We start from the raw sequence: 22,629 nt of genomic DNA, 5'->3' as shown, positions 1-22,629 counted from the left end.
GGCAACGATTGTCCTTGTGTAGCTCTCCTTGCAGCTACAGTGGAATAACAATCTGGCACCCCCCCCCCCATTTGGAAACTTGCCATCTGTCAATTATGAGGTGCCAGCTGATTGTGTCCGGGACATTGATTGCCCAGGCTGCCTTGAGCTGAGTAGATCTTGGAAGTTACGCAAGGTCAGGCTTGGTTAGCATTGGCATGGGAGACCACCAAGGAAGTCCAGGGCAGGTGGTGGCAAACCACTTGTGTTTGTGTTAGCCAACATGGTTTGCCAGGGCAACTGCTGACAGCTTTCCTGGTGTCCACCAAATATTTTTAGGAATACTCTTGCCAAGCAAGAGTTCTGATTGGCCATTGGAGATTTGACTGTGCAAATTTTTCAAAAACACTGCTTTGGCAAACACTGCCACCACAACACAAGGATCTTCACTGTATGACTGAAGGTAACCTACAGCGGCCATTTTGTGGCTCGTTCCACCTCCTGCAGACGCCATTTTCTGGCTGTGACCACCCGTCAGAATTCCAAAGATGGTTGCCAGCTCAAACAGGTTGGGAACCCCTTCCCTGTGGGGTCACCACAAATCAGTTGTGACTTTACAACACTTAGCACACAGGGTAGATTGCAGCAATGCATTATTTAAATTCAGAAAGAGGACAGTTTGGAGATGTCATGAAATCTCCATGTGGAGCCAATGATGGGGAGGGGGGCGTACAAATAAAAATAAATATAAGTGATACTAAGGAACCCAGCAAAATCATAGAGATTGCAGGCTTATACCAAACAAGCAGAATTGTAGAGTAAATCTCTGTTTGGAAAAAATATCACCCTCAATTTCGATCCTAAACCCGTCTGGAAGCACATGATCAACAGTCGAAGCTTTACCCAATATGGGGCAAAGATGTCCAGCTGCTCACGTCTGTCGATCAACATGGCTGTTAAAGCCACAGGAGTGCTGGTTGTCGATACATTGGCAATCCCAAGACCTGCACTTTATTTCTGCACTTCAATTTCAGCTTTATTGCACGATGCCAAAGTCGGCTGCAAAACTCGACGAGAAAAGAAAACCTATGTAGTTACTTTAGTATCGAATTGAGTGGGTTTAGCATGGGTACCTGTAACTCTCTTAAGGACTGCACTGCAATTGTCCGGGGTCTTTTCATGCTGAAATGGACCATACGGATCCCCACTATCTATGAGTCAATTGGGATCGACACTTTCCGCCTTTTATTCTAGCACAGAGAATATCAGAGCATGTACAAAGTTCCCCTTTCTTTGTTTTTCGTTATCTTCATATTCTTGGCCGGGCTTCTCACCTAATTGCGGGAGAAAGTGAAAATCCACCGGAGGACGAGTTTGGCGTTTGACCACTGCGCTTCCTTTGCCCTTCTCCCGTTCATTTTCGTGCAACATTCGGAGGCATCTGTGCATGCTCAAAGACCCCCTTCCCTCTTTTGCAGGTAGGGCCAGTTGCTTTGTGCAAAAATAAAAAATCATTCCGTGCATGCTGGAAGACACCCTTCCCTTCCACCAGCTACGCACAATTGCTATGCGCAAAAATCGATGCACATTTGCCTGGAAATAAGTCCAGTTGTCGAACTCGGCAAACGACGCACGTGGGGCAATCGGAGCTTTGTACGCAACAGCGGTGAGCGCAAAGCAGACCCGCACAAGTTGGAGGGGCGACGGCAAGACCACCCCCACCCCTGCTCTGCACAACCTGGTGCAAACACGACTGCTCCGCCCTTTCTGCAGCGCTCTCTGTGGCCTGCGCTTAAGTTTCGCTTTCCTTTCTCGCTGCTTGGGCGGCGAGGAATCAAAACTCCGCCCCGGAGCAGAGGCAAGCAGAGACGCGCGGGAGAAGGGGCGTGCAGCCGGAGCAGCGGTCCCTTTCGCTGGCAGCAAGTCTCCAGCCGTGCATCTCCTGGCTGCAGAGGTGGGCGCCTTTGGGCTGTTCTGCAAGGACCCCTCCGTTGGCCGGCTGAGCGGTGTCTGGTTGGGACAGATCTTTATCAGGTCGGGACAGTCTGGGGAAGAATTTAGGAAACTTCTTTTAGCAAACTCCGTGCAGTGTAACAGGCAGCATTTCAGCCCTTGTTTCCCGGGGGAGCGCAGTGGGGGTTTGCTGCCAACCCATCGCGCGAAAGATTGCAGAGATAGGTAAGCAAAACAGGTAGGGGATTTTTTGTTTTTGTGTTGCAAAATTAAAAAAAATGTGGATGTTGTCAAAAAATTATTAATTTTTTTCCTGTTGAAATTGTGTCTCTTTCCCCCATATAAGAAATACTCAAACATAACGTTTATTGGCTTTGGGAATTATAGCTCTCTTTTTTTCTTGGTGTCAATGACGTTACGGCTATTCATCGAGGTTAATAAATGCTGAGTACTTTTAAAGAGACTGGATATAATCTATTCCAGCATGTTTTTGTGGGCTCGGGTAAGGTGCACTCTCTCTGGCAAATGGTAGTTCAGCAGGTATATTTAGAAATAAGCCCCATGTTAATCATTGGGGCTTATTCCAAGGAAAGTATCCTTGGATTGCACAAAATACCTCTAAAGTGGATGCTAGTCCATAAAAGTCCACTATGGAATAAAAGTTGATTAAATTGGAACTGTTCTGCAACACCTGAATTGACCTGGATTTACTTCTGAGCCTCTGAATACTTACTCATATGTAAGCCCACTGAATGCACTGGCTAGTAAACATGGTGAAGATCTCTACCTGTTGCTTTTAGATACAAAAAAATTACCAGTCCTGTTATTCACTGATAAGCCCCAGTGAGTTCATTGAGAGTAAAGTGTAGGATTGTGTATATGCTCATAATCCTGTCTTCCTTCCACCATTGAGACAGACAGCCTCATACATAGTATAGGGTTGTAAGGTTGCAAACCAGACTTGGGAAGGGAAGTAAGTTGCATTGAGTAGGTTTGGGTTTTCCAGACATATTGATTTGGAGGTTAGTTTCAGAGGGTAGCTGTGTTGGTGTGCCGTAGAACAGTCAGATTCGAATCTGGAACCCCGGAGAGAGCAACAAGATGTTTGAGGTATGAGCTTTCAAGAGCTGATGCTGTCTAACAAAGGGAGCACTGGCTGTGGAAAGTTTATCCCTGAAAACCTTGCTGGTCTTTAAGGAGCGATTGGACTCAAATCGATTCGGAAGTATCTAGTTTCCCAGTTGTCTTGATGGACTCTGCAGTAACAATGATTTATGCTTCCCAGATGAAACCACCCCAAAGAGCTGTCGTGGCACATTGAGCTTGTTTCTGCATGTTCACAGAAAAGTGGGTCACAGTTTTAAATCGGTTGTCTTTTCTGTGCCACATCTTTGAAAATGTAGTCATGTATGTACATAGCTGCCCTGATCCTATGCTCCGAAGGATGCTGTGTCTGCTCTTTTGTGCAAACAACGCTTCTGCGAGTTGGAACTTATATGGAGGAGTGGAAATAATGTGCGGTTCTTACCAGTACTGCATCTGGGGGTGGGTGTTCATAGCAGAAGATGGGAGGTCCCATATCAGCCATTTTTTAATGGAACTCCAGCTTATCCACCCCCCCCACCCATGACATATGCAGCCCTGCCTATAAATAGTGGTGTTCTGTTTGAGTTATTGTGTCAGCATCAGGAAACGCACCGCATAATATTTTCTTTCCTGACATCCCTTATTGAATCAAGGCCAAGCACGCAAGAAAGTGATGGCGTTTTAGATGCGTGCCAATAAGATTTCCTTCTGAACAAACCCCCAGAGTCTTGACGCTTGCTTGTCTTTTGCAAATTGGCGTTCTTTGTATTTTTAAAACTTGTCTGTCTTTTCCAGCTACTTCCTCCTCCCATCTATCAATGTCGTCTTTAATAGCTGACTGCACTTACACACAATTTTGTGTGTTGTTTCAGAAGCTGTTTTTGTCTGCTGTTAAGAACAGCTAGATATGAATCCCGTGGCACCTTGCAGGCCAGCAAGAATTTCGGGACATAAACTTTTGAGAGTCAAAACTCCCTTCTTCTCAAACGCTTATGTCCCAACATTCCTATTGGTCTCTAAGGTTGTACCGGCATCTAATTTCATGGATGTAATTCCTTGCTGAATGCGTAAGACTGTATTAGAACAGTGGTGAACGTGGGCATCCACATCTTGGAGTGTGGTGCGAGAGCCGTCCCCCAATTTTTATTTGTACTGACATACAGCTGCCGAGGGCTGTGGGGTGCATCATGCAGGTATTCAAAACCCTTTCTCTCCCCCTGCCCCTTAGGATTCCACACCTTGCTCAAAATCCCTTCCTTAAGTTGCTGTTTATCTGCAGAGGAAAAGATGTGGGGATCCTTTTTCTGAGTAGAAAAGCTCTCCAGGAAGGCTTTGACTCACTGGCAGTACAGCCATTTCACTGTTCAGTCCAGCTACAAGGATTAATTGTTTCAGAGAGTAGCCTGGTTGGTCTGTAGTAGCCGGGTTGGTCTACAGTTGAATTTCAGCCCGGTACCTCCTCAGAGAGCAGCATGATTCTCATGGTACAAGTTTTCAAGAGTCAAAACTCCTTTCATCACATTAGGCAGCAGGTAAGGTCTTAACCTGAGATCCTGGAGAGCTCTTCCCAGAGAATATGATGCTTGCTGACCTTGATGGACCACTGGTCTGAATTGGGACAAGACAATTTTGTATGTAAACCAGCTGAGACGAGTGACTTGGAGCAGAGGAATGGCCCCCTAACCCCACCACAACTGCGTTTCAGTAAAGGAAAACCTCACCCGCCAATGCTTCATGTATCTTCGTCACTTCTAGTTTGGCCTTCCACCTGCTCCTCAAAACCTGCCAAATGGGGAAGACACCCCCCCCATCAAGTTGCAACCAACTTATGGGGACCTCTTAGGGTTTCCAAGACAACTGACATCCAAATACTAACCAGGGCTGAAATCTTCTGAGATCTGACAAGATTGGGCTAGCAGCCTGAGTTATCAGGATCATGGTTAAAGAGCAGATAGCGGGGATTTTCGAAGCAAATTCTCTGCTGCCTCTCTCAGGCAGGGACGGAACAAAGACTCAGAATTGCAAAGGCTTCTGGGGCAACCTCTGGCTGGGAGGGGCACCTGGGGAAGAGGGGCAGTCCCACCCTGCTGCAAGCAGCATACATGCGCTGCAGTTGCTTCAGTAGCTGCCAGGAAGGCTTTGCTGCTTTTGACGAGAGGAGGAGGGCGACTGAGACCCCTTTTGACGACTGAGGAGGAGGGCGACTGAGACAATCAAGGTCCCCCTTGATTGTCCGGGTCCCTCTCTGAGATGGCCAGAGAGCCGGGACCGGAGGCAGTGGCATGCAGAGCAGAGGGAGATGGCACCCGGCTGATGGCACCCTCCTCTGGGACCACCTTTGGGTCCCTTTGGGGGAGGGCCTCCTCTGGGACCACCTTTGGGTCCCTTCAGGGGAGGGCGGTTTATAAATATAACAATAAATAAATAAAATAAATGCATGCGCACCCATGGGAGTCTGCATGAATGAGGGGTATCCATGGGAGGTCATAGTACTCAGGGAGCAGCAGTGGCGTAGTGACTAAGGGCAGTGGCTAAGAGCAGGTGCATTCTGATCTGGAGGAACCAGGTTTGATTCCCAACTCTGCCGCTTGAGCTGTGGAGGCTTATCTGGGGAATTCAGATTAGCCTGTGCACTCCCACATATGCCATAGCCTGTGCACTCCCACATTCTTCTTCTTCTTCTTCTTCTTCTTCTTCTTCTTCTTCTTCTTCTTCTTCTTCTTCTTCTTCTTCTTCTTCTTCTTCTTCTTCTTCTTCTTCTTCTTCTTCTTCTTCTTCTTCTTCTTCTTCTTCTTCTTCTTCTTCTTCTTCCTCTTCTTCTTCTTCTTCCTCTTCTTCTTCTTCTTCTTCCTCTTCCTCCTCCTCCTCCTCCTCCTCCTCCTCTTCAGGGCCCCCTTGAATCAAACCTGGAGACCTGGGTGGGGCAGGAGTAATTGGCTTCCCTGCAGTGTGAGAACCAGGGTTATTAATAGGGCTGCTTATAATTGTCTCTCATGGTGAAGGACCCATTTGATTCAGTAGTTGCAGATGTGAGTCTGGAACTTCACCAGGGACAGCAGTGCTGGGGAGGGGCCGTATAACAGGCAGCAAAGCCAATAACCCCTGCTTTTCCCCACGCAAATGGCCCCTCACCTCCAGCGGTGCAGCAGAGATGCAATTGCTAAGTATTTGGAATTGTCCAGAAACCTATAATGTTAACAGGCAATTTCCTGCCGGCGGCAGCTGGTTTGCGGGCTCTCTATTGTCACGGCCTCTCCCTGGCAGCCCTTTCGTAGACAATCCATTTCTCGTGCGTGAAGTACAATGTACGTCAGTTCCTGATTGCTTGTGGGAAATCCAGACGTCTTTTCCTGAGACAGCACCTTAGAAAATTCTGGAGGCTTGGGGCGGTGCCTCAGAAAGTGGAGTTTGAATCAAAAGCTTGCATAGGTGTTTTTTTTTGGTTGATAATTTGGTTGGTCCAATGAAAGCTGTAACATGCAGTTTATGTTTTTGGGAAAGGGATCTCAGTGGAATGTGATAGTAGAGGCTACCCTCCGCAGCCCTCATTTCCTCCAGTACACCTGATTTCTGTAGCCTGGAGATTACTGGAGAATTCCAGCTCCCACTGGGTGACTTTTAACTCTAGTAGTACGTACATTATGAAGACACACACACACCTGCAAACCCCTCCCCCCCCCCAAATCTAACAGTATTTTGCTTTATGGGGATCTGAATATTTTTACTTCTCCAGGGGAAAATGTAAAAAGATTGAGTAGTGCTGAACGGACAGCTGACAAGGGAGGAAAGGATTAAACCGTTTAACTTCTCCATCCGGTTCTGCTTTACGTGTCAAAGCAAAGACCCTGGGAACAAGCTGTGCATTTTTCAAGGTCTCATCATTTGTATCATAAAACAAAAGTAACCCTCCCCACTGACTAGCATAATTGTTTTCACAGAAACATTCCTTAACAGGAAGGGAGGCAACATGATAAGGAAGGTGCTCCAATCCCTCAATCATCCTCGTTGCCCTTCTCTGCACTTTTTCTATCTCTTCGATATCCTTTTTGAGATGTGGCAACCAGAACTGAACACAGTACTCCAAGTGCGGTCGCACCACTGCTTTATGGAAGGGCATGACAATCTTTGCAGTTTTATTATCAACTGCTTTCCTAATTATCCCCAGCCTAGAGTTTGCCTTTTTCACAGCTGCCATGCATTGAGTTGACATTCCCATGGAACTATCAACTAAGACGCCCAAATCCCTTTCCTGGTCTGTGACTGATAGCACTGACCCCTGTAGCTTGTTTGGATTCTTTGCCCCTGTGTGCACCATTTTACATTTTGCTACATTGAACTGCATTTCTTAGCCCACTCACCTAATTTATAAATGTCCGCTTGGAACTCTTCGCAATCCTTTGCAGTTCTCACCACCCTACATAATTTGGTATCATCTGCAAACTTGGCCACCACGCTACCCACCCCTACTTCCAGGTCATTTATGAATAGGTTAAAGAGCACTGGTCCCAAAACGGATCCTTGGGGGACACCACTCCCTACATCTCTCCATTGTGAGAACTTCCCATTTATATCCACCCTTTGTGTCCTGTTCCTCAACCAGTTTTTAATCCATAGGAGGACTTCCTCCCCCTGATGCTCCTCCTCCCCCCAAAAAGCAAAACCCCTTTCAACTGATAAAAAAACAAGCTGTTGAATGACATAAAAGAAGTGGCTACTTGTTCCCCTGTATTGCAGAGTACAGTTGATGGGCCAGAGAATGGGGTGGCCAGAGAGAATCAAGAGCGTCAGGCTGGAAGAATATCAGACCATGACTGCCGAGACCATGAAGGAGGAGGAGGAGGTGGAGGCGGCAGAACATCCCAAGGAAGCTGCACAGAGACACAGCCGGAAGTTGAGAGCCATATGTGGACTGGCCGACTTGAGGAACAGTAATTGTCAAAAGCCTACTTTGTTCTCTTTCCTCCATTTTATATTCCTCTTTTCTGGCCTTGTGGTCAGATGCCTGCTCCATTTAAATGCTTGTAAGGGAACTTGCGGAAGAGCCATTGAGAGGTTGGAACGAATCTGCAGAAGCCTGCAAAGGCGAGTCATGAGACTCAGGCCCCTTCCGCATGTGCAGAATAATGCACTTTCAATCCACTTTCACAATTGTTTTGCAAGTGGATTTTGAAGAAGAGAAGAAGAAGAGTTGGATTCATATCCCCCTTTCTCTCCTGTAGGAGACTCAAAGGGGCTTACAAACTCCTTACCCTTCCCCACTCACAACAAACGCCCTGTGAGGTAGATGGGGCTGAGAGAGCTCAGAAGAACTGTGACTAGCCCAAGGTCATCCAACTGGTGTGTGTTGGAATGTAAGGCTAATCTGAATTCCCCAGATAAGCCTCCATAGTTCAGGCAGCAGAGCGGGGAATCAAACCCAGTTCCTCCAGATTAGGGTACACCTGCTCTTAACCACTACGCCGCTGCTGCTTTTGCTATTAAGCACAATAAAATCCAGCTGCAAAGTGCATTGCAAGAGCATTATTCTGCCTGTGCAGATGGGGCCTAACAGATGTGGTTTGCCAGTGCTTTCCTCTGTGTAGCAACCCTGGTATTCCATATTATTATTATTTATTAGTTTTATATGCCGCCCACTATGTGCTCCATAGTGGTCTCACTTCAGAATGCTAGCCAAGGTCAACTCTGTTTAGCTTGCAAGAGCTGATGAGATTGGGCTTACCTGGGGTATCCAGGTCAGAGTCCTTATTTTGCATCATGATGCCATATTTATTTGTGTATTTCTTCGAGTGTCTTCTCAGATGCGTTTGCCTTTTCCTTTGAATCTGCAGCTGTGGACTTCAGGGTTTCCCTTGGACACTGGCACAGAATCCTATGTGGTGAAGTGGTTGGAGTGTTGGACTAAGATTTGGGAGTCCCGGATTCGAATCTGGGAACTTGTTGGGTGATTTTGAGCCAGTCACACACTCTTAGCCTCACTTACCTCACAGGGTTGTTCTGAGAATAAAATGGGGGAGAGACCAATCTGTTATCCCATCTTAAGGGAATCCTCATCTCTCTGAAGGCCTTAAATTAGCCATATTGGTAAGCATTGCAGATAACTTAAGATTTGTAGATAGATTCCTAAATAGTGTCACCGGCTGGTATAGTTATGGATAGTATCGCAGCTGGTTAAATGAGCATTTTGTTTTCCTTGCCGTTTGCACAATTTGTGCGTTTTGTTTTTCTGTCTGCCTTCAGAACCTGTTGGCCTGTCCAATATTGGATTCAGCTGCTGCCTCAACTCTCTGCTGCAGGTTTTCTTCATGAACAGACACTTCACGGCGATCCTCCGGAGGTGAGCAAGACCAGACGTCTCTGTTTGTCCCTCGGTTGGGATCACTGAGGTGACCTCGACTACCTCAAGCTTAAGCTGAGGATTAGATGTTCATTGCATAGAGTTCGGTTTAAGAACTGCACATCAAGTCCCTAGTGTGTTTTCATTCTTGTACGCTAGCGGCTTGTTCTTATCTTGTGACTGGTGCATGGGCTGGACATGTTTCCAGCGGTTCCGGCTTTGCACGGCAAACCCCCAAATAAGAGCTATTCACCGCATGGATGATCGCTTGGAGGTCGGTCATGCAAATATTAGCCTGACCCTGCTTAGCTTCAGAGATATGCCAAGATTGGGCTATCCCTGGCTATCCTCGTCTGGGCCACCACAAAATAACTAAATGAAAAAAAATATTCATTTCAGTACGAACTCCAGAACCCGTTACTGTGCATTCCGATAACGTTTGCAGTTATTCCAATTGCAGTTATTCCAGGAGCAGCAGTGGCGTAGGAGGTTAAGAGCTCGTGCATCTAATCTGGAGGAACTGGGTTTGATTCCCAGCTCTGCCGCCTGAGCTGTGGAGGCTTATCTGGGGAATTCAGATTAGCCTGTGCACTCCCACACACGCCAGCTGGGTGACCTTGGGCTAGTCACAGCTTCTCGGAGCTCTCTCAGCCCCACCTACCTCTCAGGGTGTTTGTTGTGAGGGGGGAAGGGCAAGGAGATTGTAAGCCCCTTTGAGTCTCCTACAGGAGAGAAAGGGGGAATATAAATCCAAACTCTTCTTCTTCCAAGCCCACACATATCCATGTGATGCTATTTTGTTAATTGCCGATGTGCGCCACACTTTGTATACCCGTAGTCCCAAGGATGGCACCAGCTGGTTCTTCTCTTTCTATTCTATGCACTGCAAAAGGAAGTGGGCATCCAATCACCCAAAAATACAAAAACAACTGTATATATAATAGCAAGGTCTATAATATCCTTATCAATGCATGCAAATATTCATATAATTATACATTCAAACCAGCACCATCATATATCATTAAACAAATGTGTATATCAATAAATAAAATTGTCTACTTATTCACTCTACAAGGTTGTTGTGTCATTTTATTTTACGATTATTTGGATAGTTCCGTAGGCTTTCTAGCGACCGCTGGTTCAATGAATGAGCGTTTTTATGAATGACTATATATTCCTTCCATGGTGCATTGCATTCCAGTGCCATTCCTACCACAATGACCAATTGAAATAGTAGACACTTTTGAGGCCAATTTATACTAGGGGCCTGGTCATTCAATAGATAAATCTTCAGTGATCAGTTAAATGCAAATTTCAGAATGACTTAAATCTCTTTATACACAGAAGTCCATTTTTTTAACTAGGCAAGCCCACTGTAGAAATTGCCCTCAGTTTATCTTATTTATTTATTTCATTTATATCCCACCTTTCCCTCCAGTTTGAACCCAGAGTGGTGTACATTGTTCTTTCCTTTGTTTTATCTTCACAAGAACTCTGTGAGGTAGGTTAGGCTGAGAGTGTGTGATTGGTCCAAGGTCACCCTGAGAGCTTCCATGGCAGAGGGGAATTCCAGACTAGGTCTCTCAGATCTTAGTCTCATGCTCTAACCAGTACATGACACTGTCACTCATCTTCAGAGGAGACAAAAAAGAATTTGCTGATAACTTGTATCTGTTTAAGTTGTGGAAACTGGTCAGAACGGAGCACATTAACTAATTTTGCACTGCTTAGAGCAGGGGTCTGTAACCAGCTCCGGAGCCGCATGTGGCTCTTTCAGCCTTATACTGCAGCTCTGTGTGGCCTGAAGGTTGGAGGGTAGCGTGGGCATGTCCCTCCAGCCCTCCAGAGCAGTGCTGGAATGAAAGGTGAGTGGAGGGGCCGAACCGGAGGCGGCTCTGTGCGTGAGGGCACCGCTTTCGCATCCCCACCACTCGCCTCTCCTTCCAGCACTGCTCTGGAGGGGGACGCCCATGCTGCCCTCCAACCACTGGAGGTCGGACAGTAGCGTGGCTGTGTCCCTCCAGAGCAGCCGCCATCCCCCCTCTGCCATCCCCACAGCTGCCATCCCCCCTCCGCCCCACAGAGTAGGTTGCCTGCTCTGTCGGGCAGAGGGAGTTTCCCTGCCCGGCGCCGCTGCCTCCCGCAGCGTGAGATGCGGCAGCACTAGGCAGGCCGCAGATGCCATCCCCCCTCTGCTCCATCGGGCAGAGGGGGTTTCCCTGCCTGGTACCTCTGTCTCCCAGCGCTGGAAGGAAAGGTGAGTGGAGGGGCCGAACCGGCTCAGTAGATCTTCAGGGCCGTGGAAAACGGGTCCAAACGGCTCTTTGGGTGGTAAAGGTTGCTGACCTGTGGCTTAGAGTGTGGTTCCTAAGTATGCCTACCTGGAAGCTAGTCCAAATAATTTCCATTCCCACCAAGCAAGTTACAGATAGGAATACAGCCTTTGAAGATGAGGTCTGGGTTTTGTTTGACCTGACATTTTGGTCATGGCTCCCATTTTTTCTGTTGCAGGATCCAAGTGCCATTTGACGTTGTGGAGCAGAAACAGAGCGTCCCTTACCAGATGCTTTTGCTTTTGGAGGAGATGCAGCGGAGCACACACAGCTCGGTGCATCCAATGCATCTTGTCAGCTGCCTTTCAAAGCACGGGCTCAAATGTAAATAGCAACTGGAGGGGTTTTCCCCACATCTGGTGGGACGTGGCTGCTTTTCTTCTTCTCCATGTAACCAAAGAATGGGGGAAATGCAATTGGTTGGGTGGCAGCAAACTACTATAGTTGAGTCTGTGTTCGGTGAATGTTGGGATGCTGGGGGAGGATCAAGTGTAGGAAGCAGGTAGAATGTTGGAATTTGGGAACCGCAGCAGAGGAAACAAAGATCTGTTATGCTAAACTGTACCTTCTCTTGTTCGTCCAGTGTTCGTTCTCTATGATGCCTGTCAACTCTTCCTGCATCTCTGGAACCTAATTAAGAGCCAAATCACAAATTTAGATCTGGTAAGTTCTTGGTTTTGCAAAGGGGAACCTTCTTAGGAGTTCTGAACGGCCTACGTTCTGTGTAATATTGGTGTTCTTTCTCCTTGGTAATTTGATTTCAACACCCATTTTATAGGCTTCCTGAAAGTTATAGCTTTGTTTGCAGCTGTCTGCACCTTAAGGGGTACTGTACTATATAGCAGAGGTGCCCGGCCTTTTTAAGCCTGTGGCCATCTTTCAAATGCTGATATAGCATGATGCGCAAAGCCACCAAATGGTTGCTGCAGCTTACCTTCAGTCGCACAGTGGATATCTTTGTGTGATTTAAAAAAATCTGCAGCCTTGCTGGGAAAAAGCCTCACGTAGAGCCCCCCCCCCCCCCCCCTTTCTAAAAACCCTGGGGGGGAGGGATGAAAAAAGGTGTGGGTGCTGAATTGGGGACCCCTGCTATCATAAGCATTGCATAAGCATTTTATTGTCATTGTGCACTCACAACGAAATTTACAGCAGCATTCCTCAATTCATACAATTTCAGACTCATACCCCATCCTCACTTTCCCCTTCCTCCACCCATCCCTACACAGCCCCAAACACATCAACATGAAGCCGCAGAGTTTAGCATAGCCACAGCTCTAGAGTAGAAGCTGTCTCTAAGCCTCTTTGTCCTAGTTTTGATAGACCTGTATCGTCTGCCAGATGGTAACAGTTCAAAAAGAGAGTGTGCTGGATAAGACGGGTCTCTCAGAATATTTTGGGCTTTCTTTAGGCTCATCGTAGTGATTCTTTCCCACTGATAATCTTTTGTTTCCAAGGGCCCAGACCCTGGGAAAGACCTGCAGAAGGGAGAGTATCCCCATACATGGCTTTCCCTATTACCATGCTAGTAAAAAAAGGGGGGGGGGTAGTAAAAGAACCAACACTGCTGCAGTTATTGTCAGACATTTATAGCATCATTTGCTGAGTTCCTGGCTGTCTCCCTCCCCTCTTTCACTCTAAGGTTGAAAGTCTGACAGATCTGTACACCATCCGCTTGCAAGAATACTTGATCTGTCAGGAGTGCTGTCTGGAGACAAAGGTCAACAGCAACGTGCTGATGCTCCACCTTCCAATGTTCGATTATGATTCTCATCGGATCAGGACCTTGGTAAGGCTAGTGATCCGTCATGGAGTTCTTTGTGCCCATTCAGCATGTATAGAAGAAAGGAAAGAAAGAGAAAAGTGGAGTCAGGGATCTTAGCTGTGCTCTTTGCCTAACACAGTCCTCCCTCTGTGTTTGTAGGAAGATGCGCTACGTTGCTTCTTTGCACCAGAACATCTGACAGAGAACAGTATGTGCCCTTGTGAACAGTGTGACAAGAAAACGGCGTGTCTGCAGGTAAATCCCAAGTTCTGAGTCATGGGAAGGGTTGCAGACATCACCAGAGATGTTGGGCTTTCCCGCATTCTCATTTTCCTCACTTCCAAGTTTTTGTTTCTTCGCTGGTAGGGTCAGTTCAATGTAACACAAGTTTTAAGTCCAGCATAAAATCCTGCAGTTTAAATCTGCAGGAAGATACGCTAAACTAAAACCTGTGTGATACATTGGATCAACCACTAGAGGGAGCAAAACATACTGCCCTCCCCCCACTTCCCGAAACAGGAACTTGAAAGGGGAGAAAATGAGACCGTGGAAGAACCTTTCCTCTTCAGCATTTTCATGGCCTTTTCTGTTTTAAGGTGAGCTTGTTGCTTCCAAAGAAGTACTGTGAAAGAGACCAACTAATTATTTGATGCATGAGGGATCCAGATGCCCTGATCTAGCTTGCCAGGCCTTTGTTTTCTCTACACCTGGTTATGCCTTGATCCAAAACAGTTAATTCTGGTTTTGAGGTCAGTTGTTCATGCTGCCACTGCACATCTCACCCAGCCTGCCTGACGTCGGCATTCTAATATGTCTCCAACTTTGATTTATTTTTCTTTCTACGCGCTCAGCATTCCGTTCCCCTATTCTAATTATTTGTGTCTGCTGACTTGCAGGGCATGAAAGTTACCTGTCTACCTCAGACCTTGACAATGCACCTGAAACGTTTCTGTTCCAAGCGCAGCAACTGGACTCAGAAGATTGGCCATTACTTGTCCTTCCCTCAGAATCTAGATTTCAGCCAGATCCTGACTCCAGAACAATATCAGCCAGATTCTCCAGAGGAGGTGGAGAACTTTTATTATCATAATTCTATCTAAGAATGCAGTATATGTTAAGGCTGGGGAACCCTGGACCCAGACTCCCATTCAGTGTGAAATCCACATGGGACAACTTGCAGTCACACATTCTTAGCTGAGAAAGAGATGTTATGAACCAAGCATATAACAACAAAGCGTTGGACTAAATGCATGACCTGCTTGGAGCAGGATGTCTGGCAGTTAATAACCCTGACCAACTGCCTGGTTGTCGCACCAAAAGAGAGCGTGCTTGTCCTTAAATAGGTCACACCACAAATAAACTGCAGCCAGGATGGAGAAAAACTCCAGGAAAGTGAGATCCCACAGTTAACCAGAGCCCTCCCAGCTGTTGGCCCATTGATGTGCGCACCACCACCCCTTTAAAAGCATGCCAATAACCAGACTGCCAGAGGCATCAGAATGCACCTGGAAGGCCTCCCCAGGGTTGTCCAGATACAGTGCATGCTGGGAAATAGACTCTTGTGTTATGGCCATCCTAGCTTTTCCTGAAGAGCAGGGGGTCATGGGCTAGCTAGCTTAATTCGCTAGGACAAAATGTGTTGATATTTCTCCCATGCTTTTCTTTCCGAAGTGACCCAGAGCCCTTTACCGTAGTAAAGAACACTATGCTTGATTACCCATTGCAGGCTGTTTCCCACACCTGCTCTGCTGCGGTGTGAAAAGCCGTGCCAGATATGCTCTTGCTTTCCCTGTGGACAGCAAGAAGCACACGCGGGGCAAGAAGAAGCACACTGGGACGAAAAATCTTGCCCCAGCACCACTCCTCTCGCGGTACACTGCAAAGAGGAAGCATGTAGGGAAAAGATTTCTTGCCCCTCCACTCTGCTGGTCCCTCCATGTGCAAGAGCTCAGGTGGGTAATCGACTTATGTAAATGAACCAATGAAAAACTAAACAAAAGCAATGCTTGCCTTCAGTGGCTGGCTCATTCGAAGGCACAGGCTGTGTGCTGCAGGTCAAAACTCAAAAGGGCTGTTACCGTTCCACTCATATCTTTGGATGCCATTAAGATTCAGTTTCCCCATAGTTAGCATGGTTTTAGTTCATTGTTAAGTCTTCTAAGGGAGAGTATTTTAGTTAGCCCCTGTCCCTTTGAGACATTTCCCAATAGGCAGTTTCCTTTTTTACCCAGCAATCCCCTGTATTAGTTCTAGTCAGTCAGAGCGAGGTGCCAGGGGTAGCTGGAGACTGGAATATTCGTGACTGTTCTGCCCCCATGTGAATCTGTTTTTGGTGCCCTGTACTTGGCTAGGACAGAGTGGGGGAGACAGAAGCCAGGTTCAACAGTTCAACAATAGGTTTATTACTTAAGAGAATCAAGACCCTAACTCCTCTCTTGGGTCTATCTCAATACTTGCTTGTCTTGAGCAGATTTGGAGCTGTAGACTGTGTCTTCTCTTGGTTGCTTTAGGAAAGTCCACTGTATCTTGCTTCCTTTTAGTTCTTTCAGTCCTTTTCTGGTTCTAATTTCTGTTAATCTTAACTTGTCCTCTATGGACCACCATATACGTCACAAATATTCCAGTCTCCAGCTACCCTTGGCACCTCACTCTGACTGGCTAGAGCTAAAACAGGGGATTGCTGGGTACAGAAGGAAGGCTGCCTCTTGGGAAATGTCTTAAAGGGACAGGGGCTAACTAAAATACCCTCCCTTAGAAGACTTAATGAACTAAAACCAATCTAACTGAATCTCAATGGGGAAATAACAAAAGCCTCTGTGGGGGCATGAGACTGCTCCTTTTCAATTCTTCTGTTCTTAATTGTTTCTGTATTCTTTTCCTTTGCTAATTCTTTACCGTGATCTGAAACGCTACTGCTCTGGAGGAAAACGTCTCCAAGAAGCAGAACTGATCTGCCAGAGCTGTAGCATTAGGGATCCGCTAGTGAGATGTGCTGCAAACCCACAAGGAGCAGCACAGAAAGTTACTCGGGAAGAAGCACAGAAGAGAAATTAAAAATTTTTAAAGATAGGATGCAGTGTAAGCATTGATATTGTTGATTAAACTCTGATACGGAGTTTAATCACTCTGTGAATATAGTCCTCCCTTCTTGGAAATGTGTGGAGCTGTTTTGTGGTTGTGTTGACATCTTCTCTGTATGGCTTTTTTGCAGGGCAGTGGGTTGTATGATCTTTCTGCAGTCGTTGCACACTCGGGATCAGCCAGCTATGGCCATTACTGTGCATACATTTGGAGTTTCACGGAACAGAAGTGGTATTGCTTCAATGACTCCAGCTTCTGTCAGGTGAGGAAACCAGAACCGTATCCAAATCTGTTCTGGCTCTCCCACTCCTACATCCCAAGATCTACCAAAAAAGAGTTAAAAAACAAGAATAGACAATGCCCCTAGTGTACTTCTAATGATGTGCAGACATAACTCATTGCATGAAAAGGTAGACAGCCATTAAGCATATAAGCATAAGCATTTTATTGTCATTGTGCATGCACAACGAGATTTACAGCAGCATTCCTCGATGCACACAATTTCAGACTCATACCCCATCCTCACTTTCCCCTTCCTCCACCCATCCCTACACAGCCCCAAACACATCAACACGAAGCCACGGAGTTCATCATAGCCACAGCTCTAGAGTAGAAGCTGCCTCTAAGCCTCTTTGTCCTAGTTTTGATAGACCTCTATCGTCTGCCGGATGGTAACAGTTCAAAAAGAGAGTGTGCCGGATGAGACGGGTCTCTCAGAATATTTTGGGCTTTCTTTAGAGGCAGGGAATTATAGAGAGTTCTTCTCCAAGGAGAGGGAGAGGGCAGCCGATAATCCTCTGTGCAGTAGTGATCACCCTTTGGAGCTGCCTTCCTATCTGCCACTGTGCAACTGGAGAACCATATACAGATGCAGTAGGTTAAGACACTCTCTATAGCACAGCGGTAAAAGGACACCAGGAGTTTTCCATTCAGTTGTTGTTTCCTTAAAAGTCTCAGATAGTGCAGTCTTTGCTGGGCCTTCTTAACCACCCGCTTTGGCAGTCTGTATGCATTTAGTGTCAAGTCCTCTTTAATCCTAACGCCCAGAAATTTAAAAACTAGCCACCCGGCTTCTACTTGATTCTCCCAGCATTTATAGTCAAGGACTGAATTTCTGAGCTATTCCTTCTATAGTCCACTATAAGCTCCTTTGTCTTGTTAGTATTAAGAACCAGGTTATTTTCCCTGCACCATGAGAGCAATCGGTCCACCTCACTCCGATAGGCAGACTCATCCCCTCCAGAGATGAGCCCCACCACCTGTAAGGAATTCCATAGACGCAGAAATAAAAGGCTTTGGGAGTAAAAGTCCATTTATTAAGACATCTTAGAAAGCTCAAGTACACGCAGTGGCAGGAATGACACTTCCCGCCAGAAGCACAGGTTATAATGCCAGATGCCCCATGCCTTCATAGCTACATGAGAACAGGAAGCTTCATCTCAGCATGGAATAAAGTCTCCGCCGATGCATCTGGCCCATCGCCCGGGCTGTGGAATGCACTCAAGGTTACCTCACCATCAACACCATTGAATCCTTTACACCACCGTTGTGTCATCGGCAAATTTGATAATGGTGTTACTATGATAGACATTCAGACACATGCCAAGACACGTGTACCGTTCAAATTGCTACACTGTTATGTATCCTCTCTGGGATGCATGTTCTGAATTCTACAATGGGTCAGACCTTAATTGAGTGGACTGATTTCCAAACATAAATTGAGTTAACCTGGTTTATTTTAAAAGACTGCAGCTTGCATTCGTGCACTGGGTTGGATCCAGTGATCTATCAGCAGAATCCACAGATGGTCAAGAATCTCCCCTTCCCTCGATTGGCAGGGTAGGAGGACCTACATAGAGTAATACAGAGGTTGAAGAATCCCCCCCCCCTTGGCATTCACTCAGATATGCCTCCTTCCTGCCCAGTGTTTTAATTGCTGTTTTTATGTGTTTGGAATGTACGTTTTAGCTCGGTTTTAATTGTTTTCATCATGCGTTTTTGTTGATCTGAATGATTCTTATTTCCGTTCTTAACTAATTAGCTACCTTGATGACCTTTATGAGAGCAGAAAGGCAGGCTATAAATTTTGTAGGATAAAATTAACTAGTGGCAATTCAGGTTGGTGGCATCAGGATGGAGGAGGGAACAATTTCACTTCTTCCTGTCTCCTCTTCACAGCCTCATTAAGAGCCCACTGATGTGCATGTCTGTTAGTCCACGAGGGTCCTGCAGACTCCTTTCCCAGGGTTGGAAGTGGCTGCTGGGAGGATGGTAAAGTTGTGCTTATGCAAGGATGTTGAATCGCTGGATCCAGGCTGTTATCAGCATGGCGGTTGGACGTTCCATCAAGGCACAGCCAACTTACCTTGCAATCTTGTAAGGTTTTCAAGGCAAGAGACAGCCAGTTTGCCACTGCCTGCCTCTGCCTAGCAACCCTGGACTTCTTTGGTGGTCTCCCTACCAAGTACTAACCAGGGCCCACCCCATTTAGCTTCCAAGATCATACAAGACCGGGATAGCCTGCACCACCTGGGTCAGGACCACGATTAGTATAAATGTATTAAAAATCCTCTTACAGGAAAAAGTTTGATCTTTGTTCAGTGTATTGACAAGATGAATCAGTGCTTTGGATAATCATTGTTAATTGTGCCATTTGTGCTCTCTATCCTGCAGGTGTCCTGGGATGACGTCAGGTGTACCTATGGCCATTCAGGTCTCCGCTGGTAAGCAGGGCCATCTGCTTTCTCAGTGCAAGGGCCAGTGTTCTTAGTCATGTGGCTGGCATACTTCTACGTCACCTTGCTCCGCAAGTGGCAAATGGGCGTAGTTTATCACACAGAATGAGATTGGGGGGGGGGGGGGCTGACGACATATAATATGTGTAATAGAGTCCCAGTGGCATTTAGAAAAGCAGTTTGACATGACCTCGGGGCATTTTTTTTAATGTTCTTCATCCTTTGAGTGTCCTCTACTTCACTCCCCTTTCCAACATGTCCCATCGAGTGGCTCTTTGTAGTCTTTCAGAGGTATGGTCAACCGTTAGTATAGAGATTCGGCTATCATGGGAGGACAGGGGTAAAAGAAGCAAAAATCCTGTTTTAACCTTTCAGACAGGCAGAGGAGAAAGGGGGATAGCCATGAGTGGGCTGCATTGCCCTTGGCCATACCAGGAAATCCAAAGGGATCCTTTGATTTGAGCTTTCCGCTCCAACCCTGGGACCTTGACTGCCTGCTACTCTTCGTTCTGGCTACTTGTACGAGAATCTGGCTGTTTAAATTCTGAGGTTTGGGAAGTCACGCCCAGCTTTAAAACAAAGTTATTTAATTTTTATTTTGGCCTTTGCTTATTTGTTTGCAAGGGCAGTCATACAGAATTCCCTTGGAAAGCCGCGTTCTTATGTGGCTGGGTTCAGAGCTGATTTTCATGTGAATGGGTTTTGCCCCACATTTGCAGAAGTACTGCTCATAAATTGAACACAAAGGTGCAGGTTTACCAAAGAGAGGGGAACCTGTGATGGGCTTGAGCCCTTCTTGGCTGGCTTCCCTTATCCCTGTGTATGTTTTAGATGACTTGCAGCCACAAACACTCTTGCTATGCAGTGTGTGACTCGCAGCTGAGTTAATAGCAGTGTCTTCCAATGCAGTCAGTGTTTATCAGCCATCCATTTCACATATTTTCTAGGAGACTAATTTAAGGACTCTGGTAGCCTAACCCGTGTGCTAACTGGTTGGAACGTACTCTTGTTTTTTTCCTGCAGGAGTGAAACCGCCTATCTTCTGGTTTATCAGAAAAAAGAGTCAGCCGTTGCAATCTGAGACACAAGCTTTCATCGTGCGCTGATAACTTTGCATGGTTCTGGTGTGAATATGCTCAGGAGGAGCATGAAGCATTTCCCCCTGCAAACGGTCTAGGACAGCTGTGCAATCCTGGTTTCCAGAGGCCCGCCTTTCCAGCTGAAGCATCATTTCACCTGCAGAAAAGGACAGGACCAAGAACAAAATGTAGCAATTCGACACCTTCTCTGAACAGTACCTTCTGGCCTTCTCTCAGGGTGTGGCTACCATACAACCTTGGATGGGTTTTACGCTGCTTGAGAGTTACAAGGTTTTTACTGGAGAATCCTGAGATGCTAGTCTGCTGAGAACTCTGTTATGAGGTTTATCCCTTCATGCAATTAGGTCCCAGGATGTCCTTGGAATAGGCAAGGAAAATTACACCAGGTTATTGGTAGAATCGAACTGCCCTCAGGTTCTTCAGGCCAGCTCTACCCACATGGACCCTAGACTAACCTTTTTATCAAACAGTTTCTACTCTTCTAGGCCCTGATGCAGATGGCCCAGGCTAGGGATACCACCTTCCAGGTGGGACCTGGGAATTACAGCTGATCTCCAGATGACAGAGACCAAACCCCCTGGAGAAGATGGATGTTTTGGAAGAGTGGATTCTGTGGTCCTGTACCCCACTGAGGCTCCTGTCCTCCCCGGGCTCTACCTCAAATCTCCAGATGTTTCCCCACTTTGATCTGGTAACCCTAACCCAGGGGTCTGCAACCTGTGGATCTCCAGATGTTCATGGACTACAATTCCCATGAGCCCCTGCCAGCATGGCCAATTGGCAGGGGCTGATGGTATTTGTAGTCCATGAACATCTGGAGAGCTGCAGGTTGTAGACCCCTGCCCTACCCCTATCCTTCACTGCTGGCCTAGGCTAGACTGATCTTTTCAAAACTCAGAAGATAAGCCGAGTCAACCCTAGTTAGTACTGGTATGGTATACCACCAAGGAATACCAAGGTTGCTATGTAGAGGAAGGCAATGGCAAACCACCTCTATTAGTCTCTTGAAAACCATAAGTTGGTTGCAACTTATGATACTTTGCACACCCACTCTTCCAGAGTCTCAGCAGATATCCACATGTTCAATTGGTATCTTGTTCTAAGAGCCCCTGTGTAACTTAACGGGCCAAGGAATTTAAAAGGTTATGCTTTATCCATGGATGTCAAAGGAATTGTACTACCGGACATCTAATGTTATCATTCCATTCTCTGCCCCTGGAAGGTAGCGTCATTTTCCTCCAGACATTTGCTACCTTTTAGGGTGCAAAGCAATGCACAAGAGCGATCTCTGCATATGGCTGAGCAGACAGTGGTTCAATTCTTGCTTGCCAGTACAGAAAGGAGTTTCATATGTGCTCATTGTTATATTTTATCTACTCAAATGTTTGAAATCCAGTTCTATGTAATCTTGCACTGTGTAATCTTGCACATCTGTGTAAAACTCTCATTATTGAGAGGGGCTATGGAGAAGATTTGAGTCTTTTGGCAATAATACTTTATTTAATATGAATTATGCCTGAGAAATGGAATGATAACTTATTGCGACAGCAGCCATAGTGCTGTCAAGTATCTTATTTTCATAAAATTCTCAATACAGCAAAATAATTTTATGGAAATATGCCTTTCTTGGTATCTGTTATTGCAAAAAAAAATCAAAGAAAAAGAAAGAAGTAACTTCAGGCTCATCTTTCTAAGAGCTTTCTAAGAGATTCAGGTTGCAGCTCTATGCAGACTTGCATGGAAGTTGCTTGCCAGTGAAATCAGTGGGCCTCAGTCCAAGGAACATGTCAAGAATAGACCCACTGGTCATTGACTGTAGTGAAGTGGTTTTGAACCTGTCTGCATCTAGGGGCAGAAAGACAGCAGCCCCTCGGAAGTCTTTATTAACTGAAACCAAATTTCTGAACAAACTGTGGTCTTGTGCAACAAACCAGACTGAAATTGGGGGAATGATTCTTTCATCTCAACAATATGCAGGGGGGTATGCTGGATTGCCTGCAATGCAGCGGCGGCAGCCGTGCGAACCCCTCCCCAGGGACGCTATTTTTAGCGTCCCTGGGTCGCTGTATTCCGCCCGTGCGGAAACAGCCTCGGGCTCATCCATTTGCACATTCTCTACCATGGGCAAAAACAGGGAAATCATACTGCAGCAGCACCCTTCTGGCTGTTGCCAGTGGTCAAACTGAACTGCTTTTGGCTGTTTCTACATGGCTGTTCTTCTCTTTGGCTTCCCTCCTGCGCACCTCTTTTTGGATGCTTGGATGCT

The 22,629-nt window shown here is 46.4% G+C and overlaps 1 protein-coding gene across 2 annotated transcripts; it reads left to right on the top strand.

Moving 5' to 3' along the window:
- The first annotated feature begins 1,818 nt into the window (after nucleotides 1–1,818).
- On the top strand, nucleotides 1,819–21,043 carry USP18 (ubiquitin specific peptidase 18). 2 transcript variants are annotated; one of them, XM_048500487.1, is made up of 11 exons: nucleotides 1,819–2,157; nucleotides 7,753–7,946; nucleotides 9,256–9,352; nucleotides 11,864–12,009; nucleotides 12,269–12,348; nucleotides 13,325–13,471; nucleotides 13,607–13,702; nucleotides 14,344–14,514; nucleotides 16,659–16,790; nucleotides 19,202–19,251; nucleotides 20,287–21,043. In XM_048500487.1, the coding sequence occupies exons 2-11, from the start codon at nucleotides 7,763–7,765 to the stop codon at nucleotides 20,342–20,344; spliced, it is 1,161 nt and encodes a 386-aa protein (XP_048356444.1). In that variant the 5' UTR covers nucleotides 1,819–2,157; nucleotides 7,753–7,762; the 3' UTR covers nucleotides 20,345–21,043. The 2 variants fall into 2 exon arrangements, with proteins under 2 accessions (XP_048356444.1, XP_048356443.1); XM_048500486.1 differs by having other exon boundaries at nucleotides 1,819–2,170.
- The last annotated feature ends 1,586 nt before the right edge of the window (nucleotides 21,044–22,629 follow it).

The sequence above is a fragment of the Sphaerodactylus townsendi genome, linkage group LG06 (assembly GCF_021028975.2).
Source record: "Sphaerodactylus townsendi isolate TG3544 linkage group LG06, MPM_Stown_v2.3, whole genome shotgun sequence".
Taxonomy (NCBI): Eukaryota; Metazoa; Chordata; class Lepidosauria; order Squamata; family Sphaerodactylidae; genus Sphaerodactylus; species Sphaerodactylus townsendi.
The sequence above is the reverse complement of the archived record's forward strand: the minus strand, read 5'-3'. Positions and strand labels throughout refer to the sequence as shown.

Bases quoted from the DNA above. Each gene is read 5' to 3' on its own strand.
- USP18 (XM_048500487.1), top strand. From the start codon at position 7,763: ATGGGCCAGAGAATGGGGTGGCCAGAGAGAATCAAGAGCGTCAGGCTG. The intron at 7,947-9,255 runs GTAATTGTCAAA...GTCTGCCTTCAG, and splicing joins ACTGGCCGACTTGAGGAACA to AACCTGTTGGCCTGTCCAAT. The intron at 13,472-13,606 runs GTAAGGCTAGTG...CTGTGTTTGTAG, and splicing joins CTCATCGGATCAGGACCTTG to GAAGATGCGCTACGTTGCTT.